Consider the following 19,574-nt stretch of genomic DNA (forward strand, 5'->3'; position numbering starts at 1 on the left):
ATCAATTCAAAATATCTGAAAGTGAGATATGCTACGACAGAGATCAAATGGAGATGGCATTACTGTCTAAACACACACTGACATGAAATCAATTGACTCCTGATATGAGTTCTCATCAGGCGAGTTTCTGCCTCATCCCACAACGATCATCATTCACATCTAATAATTGTCTGATGTGAGGAAGTGGGTCTTTGTGAGTGGTGATGTGTCTACTCTTTGCCCACTGATACCTCGTCGCATTGATTCCTTTTGTTTGCGCCGGATTTGCAGCGTCATCTGCCAGCCGTTCATGATGAATCGTCTTCCGGCGATAACTGCTTGTGTTGCCATGGCAACCATGGTGTACCTCTCGCGATGCGAGGGTCCTCAGCCCGAAATCGTCTACCGCAGGAGCGGCGATGTCGTGCTCGGGGGCCTGTTCGGCCTGCACTACACGACGAGGAACGCCAACGCCTGCCGCATCCTGCGAGAATTCCAGACCCTGAAGCGGGTCGAAGCGATGACGTACGCCATCGACCGCATCAACGCGGATGAAACTCTTCTTCCCGGTGTCAACATCGGTTTCGAGATCTACGATACTTGTTTCTACGATGTCGTCGCTCTGGGACGGTCGATGAATTTCATCCCGGATCGCAGCGGCGAAATCTGCTCATGTGTGAACGTGGCGGAGAGCGATCCCATTGTCACACCGTCGGGAGGGTGCGAAACTAAATACTCAGGAGTCGTCGAAGCCACAGAAACAATGTCGACATGCTGTTCCGGCACGGCCTTGGTCGGACTGGTGGGCGCCGAGCGAAGCGAAGCCAGCATGCAGACGGCAACGCTGATGGGCCTGTACGAAACGCCGCAAATCAGCTACCTGTCGACCAGCGACACCCTGAGCAACAGGGCCTCCTTCCCGTACTTCCTGCGTACCGTGCCTCCAGATCGGCACCAGGTCAGCGTCATCGTCGACATCATTCTCCACTTCGGATGGAGCTACGTGTCCTTCCTCTACTCCGACGACGAGTACGGCCAGAGTGCCTATGATTCGTTCAGAGAGCAGACGCAGCAGGCTGGGATATGCACGGCCTATTTCGAGGTGAGAAATAGTCCTTAGTTGCCTTGGTTGAACTCTTGGGAAGTTGGTTAGTCTTAAAAAGTCACTGTAATGCAGGTGGTAAAAGAGAAGGTAAAGGATGGTTTTCATTATCTGGGGATTGCAAAATTTGTGAGGACTGTCAAATCTTGAAGGAAAAGCTAAAAAAAAGATGCTAGAAAAGGAGTACTAAGGCATTTGTTTCACTTATTTCCCCTAAGTCTGGGTTATTCGCACCAACATCAAACGCTACTTTGTCTTTCCCTTCCACTTTATCATAATGGACTCAGAAAGATATACTTCAGTATACAGTGGGATGTAATGTAATGAAATGAAAATCTAATCAAAGCGCCAAGACCAGAAAATTTGAGATCATGAAAATATGAATTATATTGTTATATTAAATTATGTTTAGTATTTAATTAGAGTAATGATAGTAACAATAATTACAGTATTATATCAAAATATATATTCTACATTTCTATGAAAGCTATGCTATTGCTGCTCACTAGTAGTCATCACGTATCGATTTACCAAGCTTTATTTTCCGTCTTGTGACTTGACATAAGGCTACAGACAAGGGTGCAAGTTTGTCGCGTGACCGTTCTGTTACAATTTACTCGTGGATGCTCGTAATATGTGAATTCCCACACAAGAGAAATTACCCTATTTTAAATTATAGTAATTATCATCATCATTGTGCCATGACGTGACCAGTACCGGGCAGCAGCGCACCTGTGATGCTGTATAACACGAATGCAATCAAATTATAGTGATGAACGAGTATAATATCATAAAAGTAATATGATAACCATACCGATCATGAATTCGTAAGGCGCCAAAATTACACATTATTCTAATGCACCGCAAGAGCTTGAAGCCTGGATGCTTGAAGTGATAATTAGACTAGGGCGGTCACTTGGCTCAGTCGGTAGCGCGTCTGTCTCCAGATCCAAAGGACCCGGGTTCGATTCCCGAGTCTATCTGAGCAATACTGTATGTACAATTTTACCGTCGCATCTATATAGTAAGAGACAGAACACTCTATTCCTCGAATAGGACATTATAAGTGGAGCACCCGTGTGTGAGCGAGTCACAACTCATGCACGTAAAAGATCCCGCTTCATTCATTCATCGAAAAAAACAGGGTGCATAGCCCGGTGGAGTAGTCCCGCCTCACATAAAACTGGACCCCATGGAAACCAGCTAAAAGAGATGGGCTATCCAGCCATCTTCTTTAATAGATGGAAAATTAAACAAACGAACGAACATGCAAACATACTAAAAGATATGTCTGAAGCTAAGAATATCATTGCAGTTACGTTATTCTCTTGTTACTGGCAGGGATTTCGTTAAAGTACTTTGTTAAATGTAGCTCGAGATATTATCGTTTAAGGATGACTTCTCTCACATTGAGACCCAGGTAATCAATTAAGTGACCCAGCTACTAACCTCGAATTCCTAAAAGTTTCACTTTACGTTTGATCATTCCAACCGAAACACGTCCAGTCTGAAAGGAAATTGTTTAATTCATGTTCTGCATGACCCCTTTCCCTTTGTTAAAAAGTATTCGACTTTCATAAACCTGGCGAATCACGTGCATGATTGTAATAACGTACCCCATTGTTGATTCGCATTTAAAGGGGATAGCTAGTAACTGATCAGTGGGAATCAGTGGGAATGCTGGGGGATGATCGTTCCAATCCTTGTGGGATTCATTTAAGAGTACAGTATGTATATATTGTTGTGTGAAAAATTATTTGCTTCAGAATGGTCTCATATTCAAGTAATGTGCAGTTTAATGTTTCCAGGTTAGCATGCCTGTACAGTGACGGGGAGATTAAACTGCACATTACTTGAATATGAGACTAATCTGAAGCAAATAATTTTCACACAACAATAGATACATAATGTACTCTTAAATGAATCCCACAAGGATTGGAACAATCATCCCCAGCATTCCCACTGATTCCCACTGATCAGTTACTAGCCATGCATCCCCTTTAATCTGCAATGTTAGGTTTTCATTTTTCTTATGTACTGGACAGCAAAAGAAAGTACCCACTTCTGTCAAAGGCTGCACACAAAAATTCACCACCTAGAAATAGACAATTTTTGTACACAGGTATGCTGCAATATCCATTAGTAATCACATACCCAATAGCACGTGATTATCTTTATTACAAAGAAAAAAATGGCATGCACAGCATCTTGGTCACTGAATCAAAAATCACAAAATGTAACAGAATGAGCCTCACAAGCCGTACAAGACGTGGCATAATTTTCTAATGGAAGCTTGCTTAGACCAGAGCAAAGTAATGTCCAGTCTGAAGAGCTAACTGATTTTATTCTGAGAATTAGCATAATCAGGAAGGGTAGCATCCCTAAATACAGAATACACTCATTAACATCATTTTGACAAAACAGATGTTCATTTGACATATTGGTTGTTTAAAAATGTTATCCATTCAGTGGCCATTTTTGCATGGTGGAAAGTGCTGTTGTGTGGGACTTTTGATTCATTGACCAAGATGCTGTGCATGTCATCTTTTTTTCTTTGTAATAAAGATAATAACTTGCATTGGGTATGTGATTACAAATGGATATTGCAGCATACCTGTGTACCAAAATTGTTTATTTCTAGGTGGTGAATTTTTATATGCGGCCTTTGACAGAAGTGGGTACTTTCTTTTGCTGTCCAGTGTAGTTCATATTATTTCGATATCAAAATGTTCCAAAATCTGTAGAACTTCATGACATGACATGTATATATCAAAATGCCACTAACTCCATTGTCTACATCAGCCTGTTGAGCTCTGAGAAGAGTCTGAGCAGATTTCAGAATCTCGCAAACAAACGGTTATAAAGTCTGGGTATGCAGGTGCATGATTTGTTGACTTGACGGATAATCAAAATGAATTGAAGAGGATCCCCAATCCATATACAAGTTGACATTCATAACAGAGGGCAGGAATTATATGTCATCACGACATCAATTTGCATTTGTGATTGTGACCAAAATAGTCACGTTACATGTAGTTATCTTCAACTTCTTTCATTTTTCTGTTTTTTTTTTAAATGAAACTCTTACTGTTCTATTAACTTGATTTTACTATTCTGTTGTTTTAAATGATTAAAATGATTTTTTAATGCTTTAAATGAAATCATCTCTTGAAAATAGACAAGAGCATCTATGCGAGAGACCATGAATTTAGCCGATTTTGTCGCTCTCGGTCTAGTCTGTTATCGTGATATCACCGAAATGGTGATCATAGATCCCGACTTTTATTCTGTCGTCATCACAGGCACTCGACGAAGACGCCGACGCAGCCGTGTACGATGAAATCTACCTGCAGCTGCTGTCGGATCAGTATCAGCGAGCGAAGGCCGTCGTCCTCTTCACCCACGCTCAGGGCGCCAGGAAAATATTCGAGGCGTCGCTGAGGGGGGCGATCACCAGCGCGTTCACCTGGGTCGTCAGCGACGCCGTAGGAAACATTGGAGCCGAGATGTTTCAGGCGTTGAATCTGGAGACAGCAGCAGTCGGTAAAATCCTAGAGTTCATAATAAACAATTCTTATAGGCTTCGCAAGTTACATGCATTTGGAGAATCATTTAAATAATAATAATGATGCTTGCATTGCGTAGAAAATCACAGTGCACATGGAAATGAGTAAAATATTCCTTTCAATCTCCTTGTAGAAGTAAGGAAACGACAATTTCAGTGACACCATAACACTGCTGAAGAACGCATAATATAGGGCCTTATCAAACACACCGACATCTCGCGCGTGTTAGCCTATAAATGTTATCACATGAATATGTAGCTTGTTCTCAAAATTTTATATATGAGAAACTTCTTAGATCATTTGACTGTTTCATTCCCTCTCCATGAAAACCTTTACTCTTATTTCCACGTCCGACCATTTCTAATTCACACACTATCAAAGAGGCAATGCATGCACGCATAATGTGTTATAGATATGTACTAATAGGCCTACTGATAGAGCTACATTGGCTGTTCGTCAGGTTGGTATACTGCAAGGTGGGAGAGTGAGTTAGCGCTTCCATTCCCTCAAAAACAATCCATCTAGTGCTTTTGGCAATCTCCCTCACTTTTTCTCTCGAATTCTCTCCCGCACACTCAAGTGTACAGGCGTACAAATTTCGATGCCGTTTGCATTCTCACGAGCGTCTGTTTGCCGCGCGGTGCCGCCTCAGATTCTCATCAAACACTTACCGTCTCTCATCACCTTGATATACATGCTCTTCAATATGCATAACATACTCATCAATGTCGGGAAAACACACACACAAGATATGATATTGATTACAGAGGGTCACGAAAGGTGGTTCTGGCGAGAGAGAGAAAAAAATCAAGGAAATGTGTGTGTGTGTGTGTGTGTGTGTGTGTGTGTGTGTGTGTAAGGGGATGTAGCTTGCGTTTGTCTTTGAAACTGCTTCGATGGGAACACTGTCTTATGGCCTTCGTGTTTAGATGCAACGGAGATCTGAGCAATCCTTGGTGGCAAGGAAAGTCATAAACATAAGAACCAATAATATTGTGTATTTCCCTGATTTAAGATTACCTTTACAAATAATTCAATATATTTTTATGTGAATTGCGTATGTTGTACATCATAAGCATTCTGCTGGAAAAGAAAGGCTTCCAGATAAGATTATAATGTAAGCATGCCACGATCAAGTAAGAGATCACGGGTTTTATTTATAGTATATTTGAAAATATCAAGCAGTGTTGCATTAAAAACACATAATGCGCAAGGAAGGCAAAAGACAGAAAATAAAGAATCCCTGTCAAATGATTTTTTTAAATGTCTAAATCATCTGTCATTTATAAAGGAGAAATATAGTCCAAAAATAAGTTAGTCTAATAAAAAAAAAGGAGTAATATGTTACGAATTCAACGGTAAAAAGTTGACTGAAATCGGATGAAAGAAAAGGAAGTTATATTATATGACATTTTGAAGTTTTACTAACTTCTGCAAAACAATTCTCGTACAGTGGATATGAATATGCAAATGAGTGAGATAACATGTCATAACCTTACAATCTTCCATTGATCATGTACAAAAATTGATGAAAATTCACTGTTTCTGTTATTGAAGTTTAAAATATGATGTTATTCCTGGTTGAATAATTTCAGAATAGTGATCAGTAAGATATACCAGGATTTGAGCCTCGGGCATAATATTGTGTTTGAATGAAAAACTGGAAATTTCAAAATTGTATGTACAAACTATATGGCAAGTTGTGAGGGAATGACACGCTCACTTTGCCATTTGCATATTCATATTGACCGTTCAAGAACTGTTTCCTGAAAAATTAGCGAAATTTCAAAATGTCATAGCTTCCTTCTTTTTCACCCGATTTCGATCAAAATTTTACTGTTGAACTCGTAATATTTTACTCTTTCTTATCAGACTAACTTATATTTTGAATGGATTTTCCCCTTTAATATCGTAGTGACGGCCGACGGAAGTTATAGGAATGATACACATCACTTGAGGGCACAATAGTATGTCGAAGGTGAACACAAAATCCCTCGTACATTTGAAGTTCAGTTACATGTTGCTTCTCTCTCTCCCTCTCTCTCTTCTGTCTCTGTGTTATTTTTATGTTCCTTGTCATATTAAAGGGATGATACAGTGCTGGTGGAGATGAGAATTGGGCTTTTAACTTTTTGCGAGATACCAAGAAAACACTTATGATATAGTACAGAGCATACCATTTTAAGAGGAATTCAAAGTTTATTTGATGAAAATCGGGTTTGGAATGACTGAAATATCCAAAAACAAAGTAAAACAAGACGATCGCAATAAAGTGTGGGTCCCACACTTTATTAGAATCGCTCTTTTTTGGATATCTCAGCAATTTCGAAACCAATTTTCATCAAATAAACGTTGAATTCCTCATAGAATTACATGCTCTTTCATATTTCATAAGAGGTTTCTCATTATCTCACCAAAAAATGTTAGAAACCTGAAATTAGGTCTCAACCAAAACTGTACGATCCCTTTAAGTTACATGATTCATCATGTTCTTTGCAGTACTTTCGCTTCAGGACACAACGCGGCTGTGTTTCGTAAAAGCACTGCCGAACGCACACATCCAAGTGTATCTTTAAAAACAACAACAACATAATATTAAGCATGACAGTGAAAAAGCAGGTGAAAGATCTGTGGAAGCACAGGGAGGGTATAGACCCTATTATCCAAGGAAGGGAAGCAAAAGACGAAGTGTAAAGAAAGAATAAAAAGGAGGTACAAGATCACAAACGAGAGCACGTGTTTCACATTTATAATAGACATGGAATGTGGTACGTCATGGACAAATAGACTGTATGGCCCGAATTCACGAAGGTGGTACAAATGAAACCATGGTTTAAACCATGGAGCGCCAAGTGTCGCATGGAATATTTCGTCACGAGATCAGTCATTTCGTCGATGAAATTATTATTTTGTAACAAAATGACAACATTTTGTAACTAAAGGAACATTTCGTCCACGGAATGATAATTTCGTTAACGAAACCTGTCATTTTATCGACGAAATGACCAATTTCGTAACGAAATAATCCGTGCGACACTTGGCGCTCCATGGTTTTTGTCCATGGTTTAAACCATGGTTTTGTTTGTACCACCTTCGTGAATTCGGGCCATACATGGGTGTTATAGTGCAGCGCGCCATTACAGACGATTGATAGTTTTTGATGTTGAAAGGAACAACAATTTCTACCAACAGACTACTATCAAAACATTATTGAGTCCAACACGTTGTAGATTATTCAGATTGCTTTTATAATAACCAATCTTTCGTTTGTATAAAACGCAAAAACTGCAATCTTATGAAGATATTCAGCTTTTACAGTTGGGTATATTATGCATTTATGTTACAAAAAGTTACGTCCAGAATCCCTTTTAGACAATTTTTCGCTGAACCGGAAAAAATAATTACAGAACTAGAAATTCTCGAACTATCATCTATACCATATTTGTATATATCATTTTTTTTTTGAAAAATTCGGTTATATATCAAGGTCCTTATACATGGTATTTTATCCCTACAGAGAAATCAAAACGTCAAAATCCATAAATAATTTCAAAATTGAATATAAACAATTTCTTTTGGAAGAGTATATACACATAGTCTGTGAATGTTCTAGGTGTATGATTATTGTATGATTTATGAACTTTCTGTATTGTATTTCATCTTGTACCATCTTGTTTTAGTGTATGTTCAGTATGATATAGAGAACATACACTAAAACAAGAAGGTAGAAGATGAGATACAAATACAGAGATATCGTTAATCATTATCTTTATGCTTGGTGCTAAATAAACTTAAACTGAAACTGAAACTAAAACTAACACAATCTCTTGTAACAATCATAAAGCCACGTATTGATCAGGACAATGGAGCAGTTTCTCGACCTGCTGCTACAAAACGTGACTCAACCTGTCCAGTAATAATCATCAAAATTTAATTATCATCCGGGAAAGAAGGTAAAATTGTTGTATCGCAGGATATTGATCAATCACACACACAAAAATTGTCTTTGCATGGACAAGCACACACACACACACACACACACACACACACACACGCTTTTGTAAACACACACAAACATACACAATAATGTAATGGAAGACTTGCGAGCTTTGAAAATAAATCAACTAACAGGTTGACCTCCAAATCATCCATTTTTTTTTTTATTCCTTGTCTCATAAAGTTAACGTATATTTATTACAAAGGCTACAATTTATTCAAAACGGTAATGCTACTTGTGTGGCTCACATATACAACAAACTGTCGCATAATAATTAAAAATGTTTTTGTTGTAGTTCACGGTGGAGCAGAGTTGCTCATAGCAACCGGATTATAATCACTTAATCATGTGGTTAGAGAATGAGCACAAAACGAAATTAAGCAAAGAAAATGCTATTCTTAGTGCGCCCAGCGCTTTTGCGCTTTGCGGGCGCCAAATTTTCGTAATGGCAAGTGACTCTATTGACACGAGCAGTTCCATTGCATTCGTTTCGTTACAATGCCTTTTGTTTGATGGAAACAGAAAAAAAAAATTCATTCTGCTTTTCTTTTCTAATTTGGCAGACTATCGAATTCCCTCCTCTCTGTGTATCAGTCGTTGTTTTATTCACTTACGTCCCTCCTGACCTAAGTGATTAGGTATGATAAAAGATTGGCATTTGGTGTTTTTTTTTTCTTTCTCGCCAACGTGCGTGTGATTTTATGTGTTTGCACAATTGTGTGTATCTGTGTGTATGTGTAGACCCTTTTGTGTTATTCTTTTTTAATCCCTGCGACAGAAACTCGTTACAGCCAAAATGAAAGTTGACCTTCTCATTCAATTGGGATTTTGATTCATATTCTCAGGTGATCATCTCGCAACCGCCACCCGTTGCATCGGCCTATTTGAGTTAATCGAATGAAATTGATTTTCAGCGCCCGCGTTCATTTCTGAGTCAAAGCAATAATCAGCGTGTCCTTTCAATCTGTCAAGTATAGAAAGAAAGAAAGAGAGGGAGAGGGGAGGGAGGGAGAAAAATTAATATAATAACTGATATTATACAGATGTCACACCACGTAGCTAGCTGAAATTAACTTCGAGGGTGCGCATTTGAAAATATCGCCAGATGATAAGCTTTCATCTTTCACTATACACCTGCCGATATGTTAGTGGGTTTCAGCAACGCGTAGTATCATGTGGGGGAATACTGAGGTATGATAATTCAGCGATCCCTTTCAATTATGGCCTTGGGTGATCTTTATGTGCATTTTTGGAGCGCCAATATACTGGGGGAGGGGAGGGGAGTGGAGGGGAGGGGGCTTGTTTAGTCGCATGGCGCTGAATACACTCACAATTCATGTGCATTCATTTAGAGGAAGACAAATCACAAAGAAGGGATAGAAACGATGGATGAAAAAGATTCAATATAGAGCTTGGCTGATTACCTATGCAGGACACTGCACAATTTGAAATGAAACGGAGTAGAATATTTATTTCCCCGCGGACACTTTGTCAAGTAGTTAAGGTCTGCATTGATACCTTTATACTTGTGAAGGAAATTGGCTGCACGCTACTTGAGATGTCTTTTTTTTTTGTATTGAATTGTATAAAAATACCTACTCACTTTGGTTTTTTTTTCTAATGCAAACGAGATGAGATGAATTATTCAAAAACAACGAGAATATACAAAGACAAAACTCTCTATTTACCAACATTTTAGAATTTTGAAGAATATCAAGGATTTTGATCGAAGCCCTTGTCACTTTTTATCGCCGCTATAAACTCCTTCGGACCAATGGGGAATTTTGGTTGTCCCCCTCCCCCCCCCCCTCCCTAATTTCAGCAGACGTGTTTCTCACGTCTATGAACAGTAATCTATAGCAACCGATAATCTACAGAAAAGCTTATGCTCGGATGGCAACCTGATGGCGCCGTGACTGCAATTCATTAGTGTGCTTGTCATAACATATTTGTTGATGACATGATATTGCTCTCTTTCTGTATAGGCATGATACCATCCCTCTGAGCCTATTGCCTACGGGAGCCATTCCGACACTCTAGGGATTCGGGGATTTCATAGGAAATGGATTAAGTTGGTGCAGTGAGGGCAGAACCATCGCAAAATCAAGTACTGTTGACCTGAGGGGAGCTGATATCGATGGATGTACCGGATAAAAAAAACTTTGCCATGCTATTTTATAGCTTTTGCAAAAAGGGAAAGTTTTAGACGAGTTTTCCGATCGGCACCGATATTTCATCATGCCTGAAGCTCATCAAAAATCATGACAATCATAATCATAATCCTTCTTATGGTGTGCATCATGAAAGCAATAACAATGATAATTCTGATTCCGATTGTTTTGATGGTAATTGAATGATGGAGTGAATAACACTTAATCCTATCACGTGATTTGTGTATATACATCAGTAATGATTTAAACATTTTGCATGAGTACGATGCCTTTGATTACAGCAGCAGACATATACAAACGTACGTGTATTATGTTCAACAAAGACAAAGTAGGGCCCACAGCGCGTCTTCCACTATTTAAAAATGCATGACATTAAGAGAAAGAGATGAACTTGTTGATTACATTTTCAATCATTAGATTTTGTTTGGCTTTGTTCTGTACAGGAATGTTGGCCACGGTTCCCTTCTCAAATACTCTGGAGGCGTTTGAGAAAAAATTCGTCCAGCTTGTTCCGGACAATACAGACAACCCTTGGGCGCCCGAGTTCTTCAGGAGATACATCCCGTGCGCGTTAGAGGACTTGCCTTGCCGCGAACCAGTGGTCCAGACTCCTAGCCAAGAAACGCTGGTTATGGACGCGGTGTACGCCTTCGCTCACGCCATGGACACTCTGATGAGGAAAGAATGTGAGGACTTCAGCGAAGAGAGCAGGAAATACTGTCTGGTGACCCGGAGTCAAAATGGGACTCGCCTTTTGTCTTACCTAAAGGAGACGTCTTTTGAGAGCCTTGCAAACGGTAACTTCAGCTTTACCGCAGACGGTAACGGGGAAGGCAGATACGCACTAGAGAACTACCAAATGACGGCTACTGGGGACCTGAAGGCGGTCTACGTGGGCTCGTGGCGGGAAACCCGCGAGAAGGAGAAACGGCTGGTGCTGGATGGTGCGGATATTCTCTTCTACACGGACGCAGGATGGAATACCACAGAGCCACCCACGTCCTTCTGCAGCGAAGAGTGCCCACCGAAGTACGCAAGGGTCCACGTGCAGGATACGGCCATCTGCTGCTGGAATTGCCAGCAGTGTGAGCGCGACGAGGTTGTGGCCAACCTTACCGAATGCAAACCGTGTCCTGCAGATGCCCTTCCCGATCCAGCCAGCGGCTACACCATGTGCCAACAGGTGGAGCTGGTCCCGCTTCTGTATTACAGCTGGCTCGGACCCTGCCTCGTCGGTGTCTCCGCGCTTGGTTGCCTCATCGCCTGTGTTGTCTTGATCCTCCTCGTCGTCAACATCAAAGATGCCCTCATCCAACGCTCCGAGCCCGTACTCCTCTTCATCATCCTCGTGGGCATCTTCCTCGCTTTCGCTGTCGGTTTGACGGTGATCTTCCCGCCACTGGCTCCTGTCTGCACCTTCACCAGACTAGCAACTTCTCTGAGTTACACAGTGATCTACGTCCCCCTTGCTATCAAGAGTGTGCGCCTCTACCGCATCTTCAAGAAGGCCAAAGCGACCGACTCGCAGGAAGAGGCTCACTTACTGAGCCTCCCTTGCCAGCTTACTCTCTTTGCCTTCGGCGTCCTTGGACAGGTATAGTGCACCTCGTTTCCCATCCAGGTTATATTGAATAACTTTACGCAAACTCTAGATACTTACTCACACGTTTTCATAATTGAGCCATTGATTTAAAAAAAGGTTGTGCGCCCTGTTAACAGGCAAGTTTTTATGTTGCGTTTATTTCACCAGTTGATGCATATAATCCTGATACCTGATGACGTCATATTAAAGATATTTGGATGCATCATGCAAATGAGTAAGATCAGTATCATTTCATCATTGTGCCGTTGTGCCATTATCGTCATTACATCATTGGTAGTTTGTTATCATTAGTGGGGGACTGTGGCATAGTGGGTAAGACTTCTGACTCTCAATCGGAAGTCCTGGGTTCGAATCCAGTTCGGTGCTTCCATCGTTGGACAAGATATTTTTACCCACCATGTCTCTTGCGAACCAGGTGTATAGATGGTTATTTGGCAACGCTGTAGGGTAGTAATTGCAGGGCCCTCTGTTATAGAACAGTCAAAATTGAAGAGGCTACCTGGATAAAGAAGACTATGTTATCATTATCATTACCTGGGAATCGTTTTGTATTAGAGAACAACATTATAATATGACTGTGCAACTTGGTACGCCTATCATAATATTTGATTGATACAAATGCAATATATTCGTCTTTTATCTCTAGGCCGGGATATCAACGGTATGGTTGTATATGAAACCTTCAGCCATCATCCCCTATCCCTTCACGGTCAACGACGATCTCGTCATCCAGATGGCTTGCGACGTCTTTTGGGCCGAGCCGCTGACCACCATCCTCTACAACATCTCCTTCCTGCTGCTCTGTTGCATCTTCAGCATCCTGGCCCGTCACCTTCCGGACAACTACCACGAGACTCGTTTTATCACCTTCTCCTCCTTCGGAAGCTGCATCCTGATCGCCGCCTTTTGCGTGCCCTACATCACGGCGAGTCGTGCCTTCGAGGGCTTTCTCTACGCTGCCATCCTGGCGGGCGTCAACTCCATGCTTGTCCTCGTCTGCGTCTTTATCATCAAGCTCTACGCCGTCATCCACGTCACGCCCGCCGTCCCGTCCATGGTGAGCAGCGCCCTGGCAGGGACCGCGACATCGGTGTACAAGGAACGCGCCCGCACCCGGACGACGAGCAGTACAGACATCCGGGTGGGCTCGAGTACGACGAACCTTCTGCAAAGGCCTAAGGGCAAATCAAAGGCGTCCAAGGAAGTCACGTTCAGCGATATACGCCCGGAGGCAAACGGAACTAGCAGCGGCAATACACAAACTGAGAGTACCAGACTTTGAATAGAAATGCCTATAATGCTCTTTGCTTATGAATTTGAAAGCTTGAATATCCAAAGTATCAAGGGCTTTCACAGGGATATTGACTGATATTGCGTCTGGATGAAGCCATGTAAAAGGATTGAGAACCTGCGGTCATTGGCGTACTATAACTTTAGGTATAGGGCTCGACATTAGCAGTGGCCCGTGACAACTAAAAATTGATGTCAGGCCACGAAATTTCGAAAGCGGTTACCTTTTGGTGGCCCAATCGGGCAACTAAGATTTGAAGTACAGATTGTTACGTTTGGTTTTATTTCAGGCCACCAAAATTTCAGATTTCAAAACTTTAGAGAAAAATGTGTCGAGGCCTGCATTAGGTATAGAAATGTGTAGCTTGTATTATAAACGACATCTTGACTTCGCGCGCGTTCGAAGAAGGTTATTGAGAAACTTAGATAACTTAGTATTGAGTTTTCTCTGTTACACCCGTGCAAAGTTTAATCTTTCAGCTTGTATCATAAATGACATCTTTACTTCACACGCGTTCAAAAAAGGGTATTGAGAAACTTGGATGATTTTCAAGTTTTCTCTGTCACACCCTTGCGAAGTTTTATCTTATAATCGTATATACTCTACATATTGGATAGCTTGCCAGCAAAAAAGTTATACAGCTGTAATAAAAGATGGTACGTAAAACGCAAAAACCGTTCCAAAGCTAAGCGCCATGACACATAAATTACCTTACGTTCACTTAATCATATACACACCCACCCATGTGCATACAAATAACAAACCAACAAACAACAATCTGATAAAAAAAAAACTCAAGTTATCATTTCTCTGTTTTTCTTGTTTTTAAGTCCGGATAGTTCGATATTCAATGGCAGACATAAGGACCGGATTCGGAAGCCTTGACGATTATCAATCCCGCAATGTGAGCATCACAAGTCAAAACTCCAATATGAACTGTAATCAAAATGGACCTTCCCAACCTCCATTACTAGAACTTTTTCCTCAAAAGAGATACTGAAACGAATGTGACAAAATATGTCATACAAGAAAGGGACAGCTAAAAAAAGAAAATGCTAAGAAAAGATCTGTAGATATTATGGTTGATGAGGTTGATTTCTTTGACAAAATGTATCCCATTTTTCAATTCAATTTCATCCCATTTTCAAATCAATTCCCGTTTTGACGCGTAATACGTTTTTCTCTTTCCTTGAGGGGACTACATCGCAGTTGTTTCGACAATGATTAAGAAAACGCATACATTTTCTTTTTTTTTCTTGGTGAAACCGTAGTCTTCTTGAAGGAACTCTGAGAAAAAAAAGAAGAAGATAAACTTGAGCAAAAGAAAAACACATTATCGAACTCCAAAATAACATAAAATCCCGATAATTATTGTTATACAATGTGTATTAATTTTCAGGATTGAAGTGAGACAGGTTAGTTTAATGTATCATAATCGATTCCTAATTAACTGACCACGGGATTACATATGCTGTGTTTATTTACAGGTGTGAGACCTTGATAATTGTTTCATCAATTTTATATACCTTTCTAGTCAATCTCTTTACAAGTCTGGTTTTCATTTGATATCGCTACTCATTATCATCACACGAGGAAAATGTATTATTGTTCACGGATCTGCGCATTAAGTATACAAACTTGCCCTATACGCATTCCTTAATAACTATTTTATATATTATTCGTTTTTCGCCACTATTTTGTAATGTTTGTGCAATATAGTCATTTTCAATGACAATTTTAGGGTCCCATCGCACTGATAAATAATTATGTTTGCACATAACACTTGAATTATGTTACCTGCAACGATTGATTTTTATCACAGCAAGACTTTAAAAAGCTCATAACTGACTTAGCGTATATCCGCAGCTATCATAAGAGCATAATTTCATATACGTATTTCAATCATCATCATTGTATACAATTTGAGTGACATTGCCTCAATTTTCATGTAAAATGTAATATTTATAAAAGAAAAGAAGGCTAAATTTTGTATTTTGTTTGCTTTTTTATGTTGCTGGTGTTGTTTTTGGTTTGTTTTCTTTTTCTACCATGTTTTGTCTGTACTTGAACTGTTGGTGTCCCATAGGCTCTTGTACTTTTTCTTTTTACTTCATCTATACGTCTACTTGTACTTCTGCTGTCTATAAACCAGTTCGATTTTTTTTTTAAATGTTACGCATATGAGAAGATAAAGTTCACAGGAAAAAAACCAACCAACAAACAAAAAAACAAAACAAAAACAAACAAACCCGACGTGATTTAGGGTTGTCATGAGCAATGTCGTGGACAGTGCTTTACCGGTTTCTTTCGTTGCAATGAAAGAGCAATCCAAACCCTCAAGGGAATTGTTAATACATAATGTCAAATTGAGTATTAAAGAATAAACCATTTCGATAAACCAATGCTGTCAATAAACCAGTTCGATTTTTTATATTGAGAAGATATGAGAAGATAAAGTTCACATGAAAATACAACAACAACAACAACAACAAACAAACAAACAAACCCGACGTGATTTAGGGTTGTCATGAGCAATGTCGTGGACAGTGCCCTAACGGTTTCTTTCGTTGCAATGAAAGATCAATCCAAACCCTCAAGGGAATTTGTTAATGCTGTATATGAATGTCGGATTGAGTATTAAAGAAAGAAGGGACAAGTCTTTTGTGTTGATGTTTAACAATTCGGGGTTATTTGTACCACAGCCAATTGCGCACTGGTCAAATAAAAAAATACAAATAAGAATATTTATACGAATACCAATACCAATACTACAAATTTGTACTACTTTAATAATACGAATACTATAACACCCATACTTATACTCTTATGTTTACATACTCATACTCGTTCTCATATTCATACTCATATACCCATACTCGTAATCGATACTGAAAGAAGTCTACTGCGATAGGCCTACTGATACTACTACTTCGCCATGAGTAAGACGTATTTAAATTTCTTTCCGTTACGCTATATATTGCGCATTTTATCTATTTGTGTGTGTGTTTGATATTAATTGATATAATTGTACCTAATTATTTACCACTTTAGATGTTCAAGAATTAACAGTCATCAAATACAGTTAAATTTACTCAACGAGGTTTTTTTTTTCTTCCTTCTGTCTATGAACTTTCATTTACTGGAAGATGATCTGTATTCAAGCACTAACATTACAGAACATGACATAAATATTTCATAAATATACTTTGCCTTGAGAATTTCTGCTCGAAATTGTGGGCATCGGTGACTCCGAAATAGCAATATCCCCTGCGGTTATAACATATCATTAAAAAAAAAAATAGTGACATTAAACGGCACAACGAAGCAGGACAAAGCCGAGCCTAAAATGGCATAACAAAACATAACTAGCATAACGAAATGACAGCATAAACGACAAAGTAACGCTATATTATGGCAAAGAGTGGTAAGGTCTCCCATTATGAAAATGTAAACATTACTGGCAGATTAACCTCTACCATAGCACTCGCGCTCTTGAATACCTCTTAATTGAATATATCATACGTAGTGATAGAAACAATATGCGAGCGCTTTCTTCATGACATAAAATACCTCTGTCAAGGACGCAAAAATATGTCCACGATGGATCAAAACTTTATATACCTGTATAGGGTATTAAATCTTTGAGGGTGCTAACCTATAATCTGGTATCTATATTGCACTTCTTCATCGCGTATACAAGAAAGTTTACGCACTACACGCACTTCTGTTCGCCGGACAAGAACAACATTATGACAGACTCCCGAATACAACGGTGACGTACTAACAGCACTAAGATAAAACGGCTTAAAAAAAGAGCTAGGCCTAATCACTACACAAATTATCTCGTATTCATTCAGACTTATACGTCATATGTATTACTTCAATAAACTTTGTCCCTTACCAGTGCTTAAGGCGGTGTCACACCTGTCCGGGCAAGCTACGCGGGCTTGTGGCGAGGAGGTAGTTTAAAGCACGTAGAAGATTTTCCGCGGGCGGACAAGAATGTTTGCAATTTTCGCACTTGTTTCTTACTTACTGAGTACTAGACGCGTGCTACTTAGCTTCTACTTGCGTGAGTTCCGTGTGACTCGCGTGAGAGCTTTGAAACCGATCCATTTTCTGTTACGAGCGACTTACGGGGATTGCGAAGTACCTGCTTTGGAGTTGCCTGTAAGGTGCTACCGGTAAGGGTTTCCTACTTGTGTTCTGCGCGTACCTCTACGGGCAACTCCCGTGACTCTTCCGGAACAAGTTTTGAGCATGCTCAAGGCCTTGTCATACAGTATCTGGGGAAGTTTTGCGGCTTGACTTGCGGGAAAATTTGCTACCCGGAGCTCTCCGCAGTTGGCCCGAACTTGACAGTACCCTAGCACTTATCTCGTCCTTAGTTGCCCGAAGGTGCGCACGCTAGTCCAATTTTCCCGCAGCAAAGTTTTGAGCATGACCAAAACTATTTCCGGATGAGTCGCGAGGATTGCCCGAAGAGTTCCACGCAGAACACCCGTAGGAGGGTCGTAGCCGCCGCAATTCACAGGCATTTGACCCACTTGAAGTAGGTAAGTTGCCCGCTGATCTATGCCTATATGAAGAGAGTGCGTACCATTTGCGCTCATTCTCTTCTTTGTCCTCTGTCCTCTGTGGCGTCGAGGACTACCTGGTCCCTTTCGGACAGGACTTCATCCGCCGAATGGACTTCAGCAGCAATTTGATGCATTTGCTGTGAATCTTCCGTGCTTTGTGGCTGCCCATCCACTGGACGTTCTCTGCCCTTGTGCACTTTCCGTCTACGGGGCATCTTCACTTCTTGAAAGCTAGTTGACAAATGATTGTTTGCCCATCCACTCGAACCAGCCTATTGTTCAGGCTAGCACTCACCTCGCAGGCGACTAGTACGCATAACACGCAGTTGTGGCGCAGGTACTTCGCAGAGCCCGTACGTCGCCCGTAACTGACATAAAAGAAGCTATCATGAAGCTATCACGTGACACCCACGCGCCTAACATGCAGTTCAACGGAATACACGCAAGAAGGACTTAGGTATCACGCGTTTATCATGTAATACCCACGCCAAACTCGCCCTAAACCTTGTCCGGCTGCAGAAATTATTCTGCGTGCTGAAAAATCCCCATACGCAATAAGCCCGCTTAGCTGGTATGACAGGGCCTTTTTTGGCAGCGGGTAAATAGAGCCAGCGTGCGCACCTCCGGGTAACTACTTTTGAGATACATGCTAGGTACTATCATGTGCGGGTCATCTGCGGGGACCTCCGGATAGCAAAAATGTTCTTCGGAAGTCGCACGCAAGGCTAGTGTGACACGGCCTTTACCGAGTATTTGAAGGGACGCGTTGTGTATGAAAACCTCCATTGGTTTGAGCCTCTCGATAGGTGGCGCCATATCGTAATCAGCCTTCCAATGACATTGCAAGAGCCCCGTCCCAATCCAGAGCACTTACCTCCTCTTTGCTTACCTCTGAGCGACCAATAAATCGGCGTTGAGACCTACCTATCGGCAGTCAAATTATTGTCCGTGTAAAAATTCTCCTACAATCATCCAGCACTCACTGTGGGCACAGCCATTCTCACCGATCTCTCATTAGTTCTCTGGCAATCTCTATTTACTAGGCCTACATGCATTTCAGTGGTATTCATAAAGGGTTTTTGACTCCTTTTTTCTGATACCTCCGCAATTAGGGGAAAGAATCGCCCCAATATATTGCCTTCGTTTACAGATTGGTATGTGTTATCATAATTGGAAAAAAATAGTGAACCGTTGAAGACTCGTTTAAAGAAGAAATCCACTCCAAATTTTTATACGTTTCATAAGAAAGAGGGGAAAAACTCCCGGCAGAACAGTGCAAAAATGA

The 19,574-nt window shown here is 40.6% G+C and overlaps 1 protein-coding gene across 1 annotated transcript; it reads left to right on the forward strand.

The window, feature by feature from the left end:
- The first annotated feature begins 328 nt into the window (after positions 1-328).
- On the forward strand, positions 329-13,856 carry LOC140242799 (metabotropic glutamate receptor 2-like). Its single transcript, XM_072322554.1, has 4 exons — positions 329-1,081; positions 4,384-4,624; positions 11,259-12,409; positions 13,065-13,856. The coding sequence occupies exons 1-4, from the start codon at positions 329-331 to the stop codon at positions 13,698-13,700; spliced, it is 2,781 nt and encodes a 926-aa protein (XP_072178655.1). The 3' UTR covers positions 13,701-13,856.
- Positions 13,857-19,574: the final 5,718 nt, after the last annotated feature.

Source organism: Diadema setosum, chromosome 19, assembly GCF_964275005.1.
Source record: "Diadema setosum chromosome 19, eeDiaSeto1, whole genome shotgun sequence".
NCBI lineage: Eukaryota > Metazoa > Echinodermata > Echinoidea > Diadematoida > Diadematidae > Diadema > Diadema setosum.

Coding starts and splice junctions, on each gene's coding strand:
- LOC140242799 (XM_072322554.1), top strand. CDS start 329: ATGGCAACCATGGTGTACCTCTCGCGATGCGAGGGTCCTCAGCCCGAA. Junction 1,082..4,383: donor TATGCACGGCCTATTTCGAG/GTGAGAAATAGT, acceptor TCGTCATCACAG/GCACTCGACGAAGACGCCGA. Junction 12,410..13,064: donor CCTTCGGCGTCCTTGGACAG/GTATAGTGCACC, acceptor TTTTATCTCTAG/GCCGGGATATCAACGGTATG.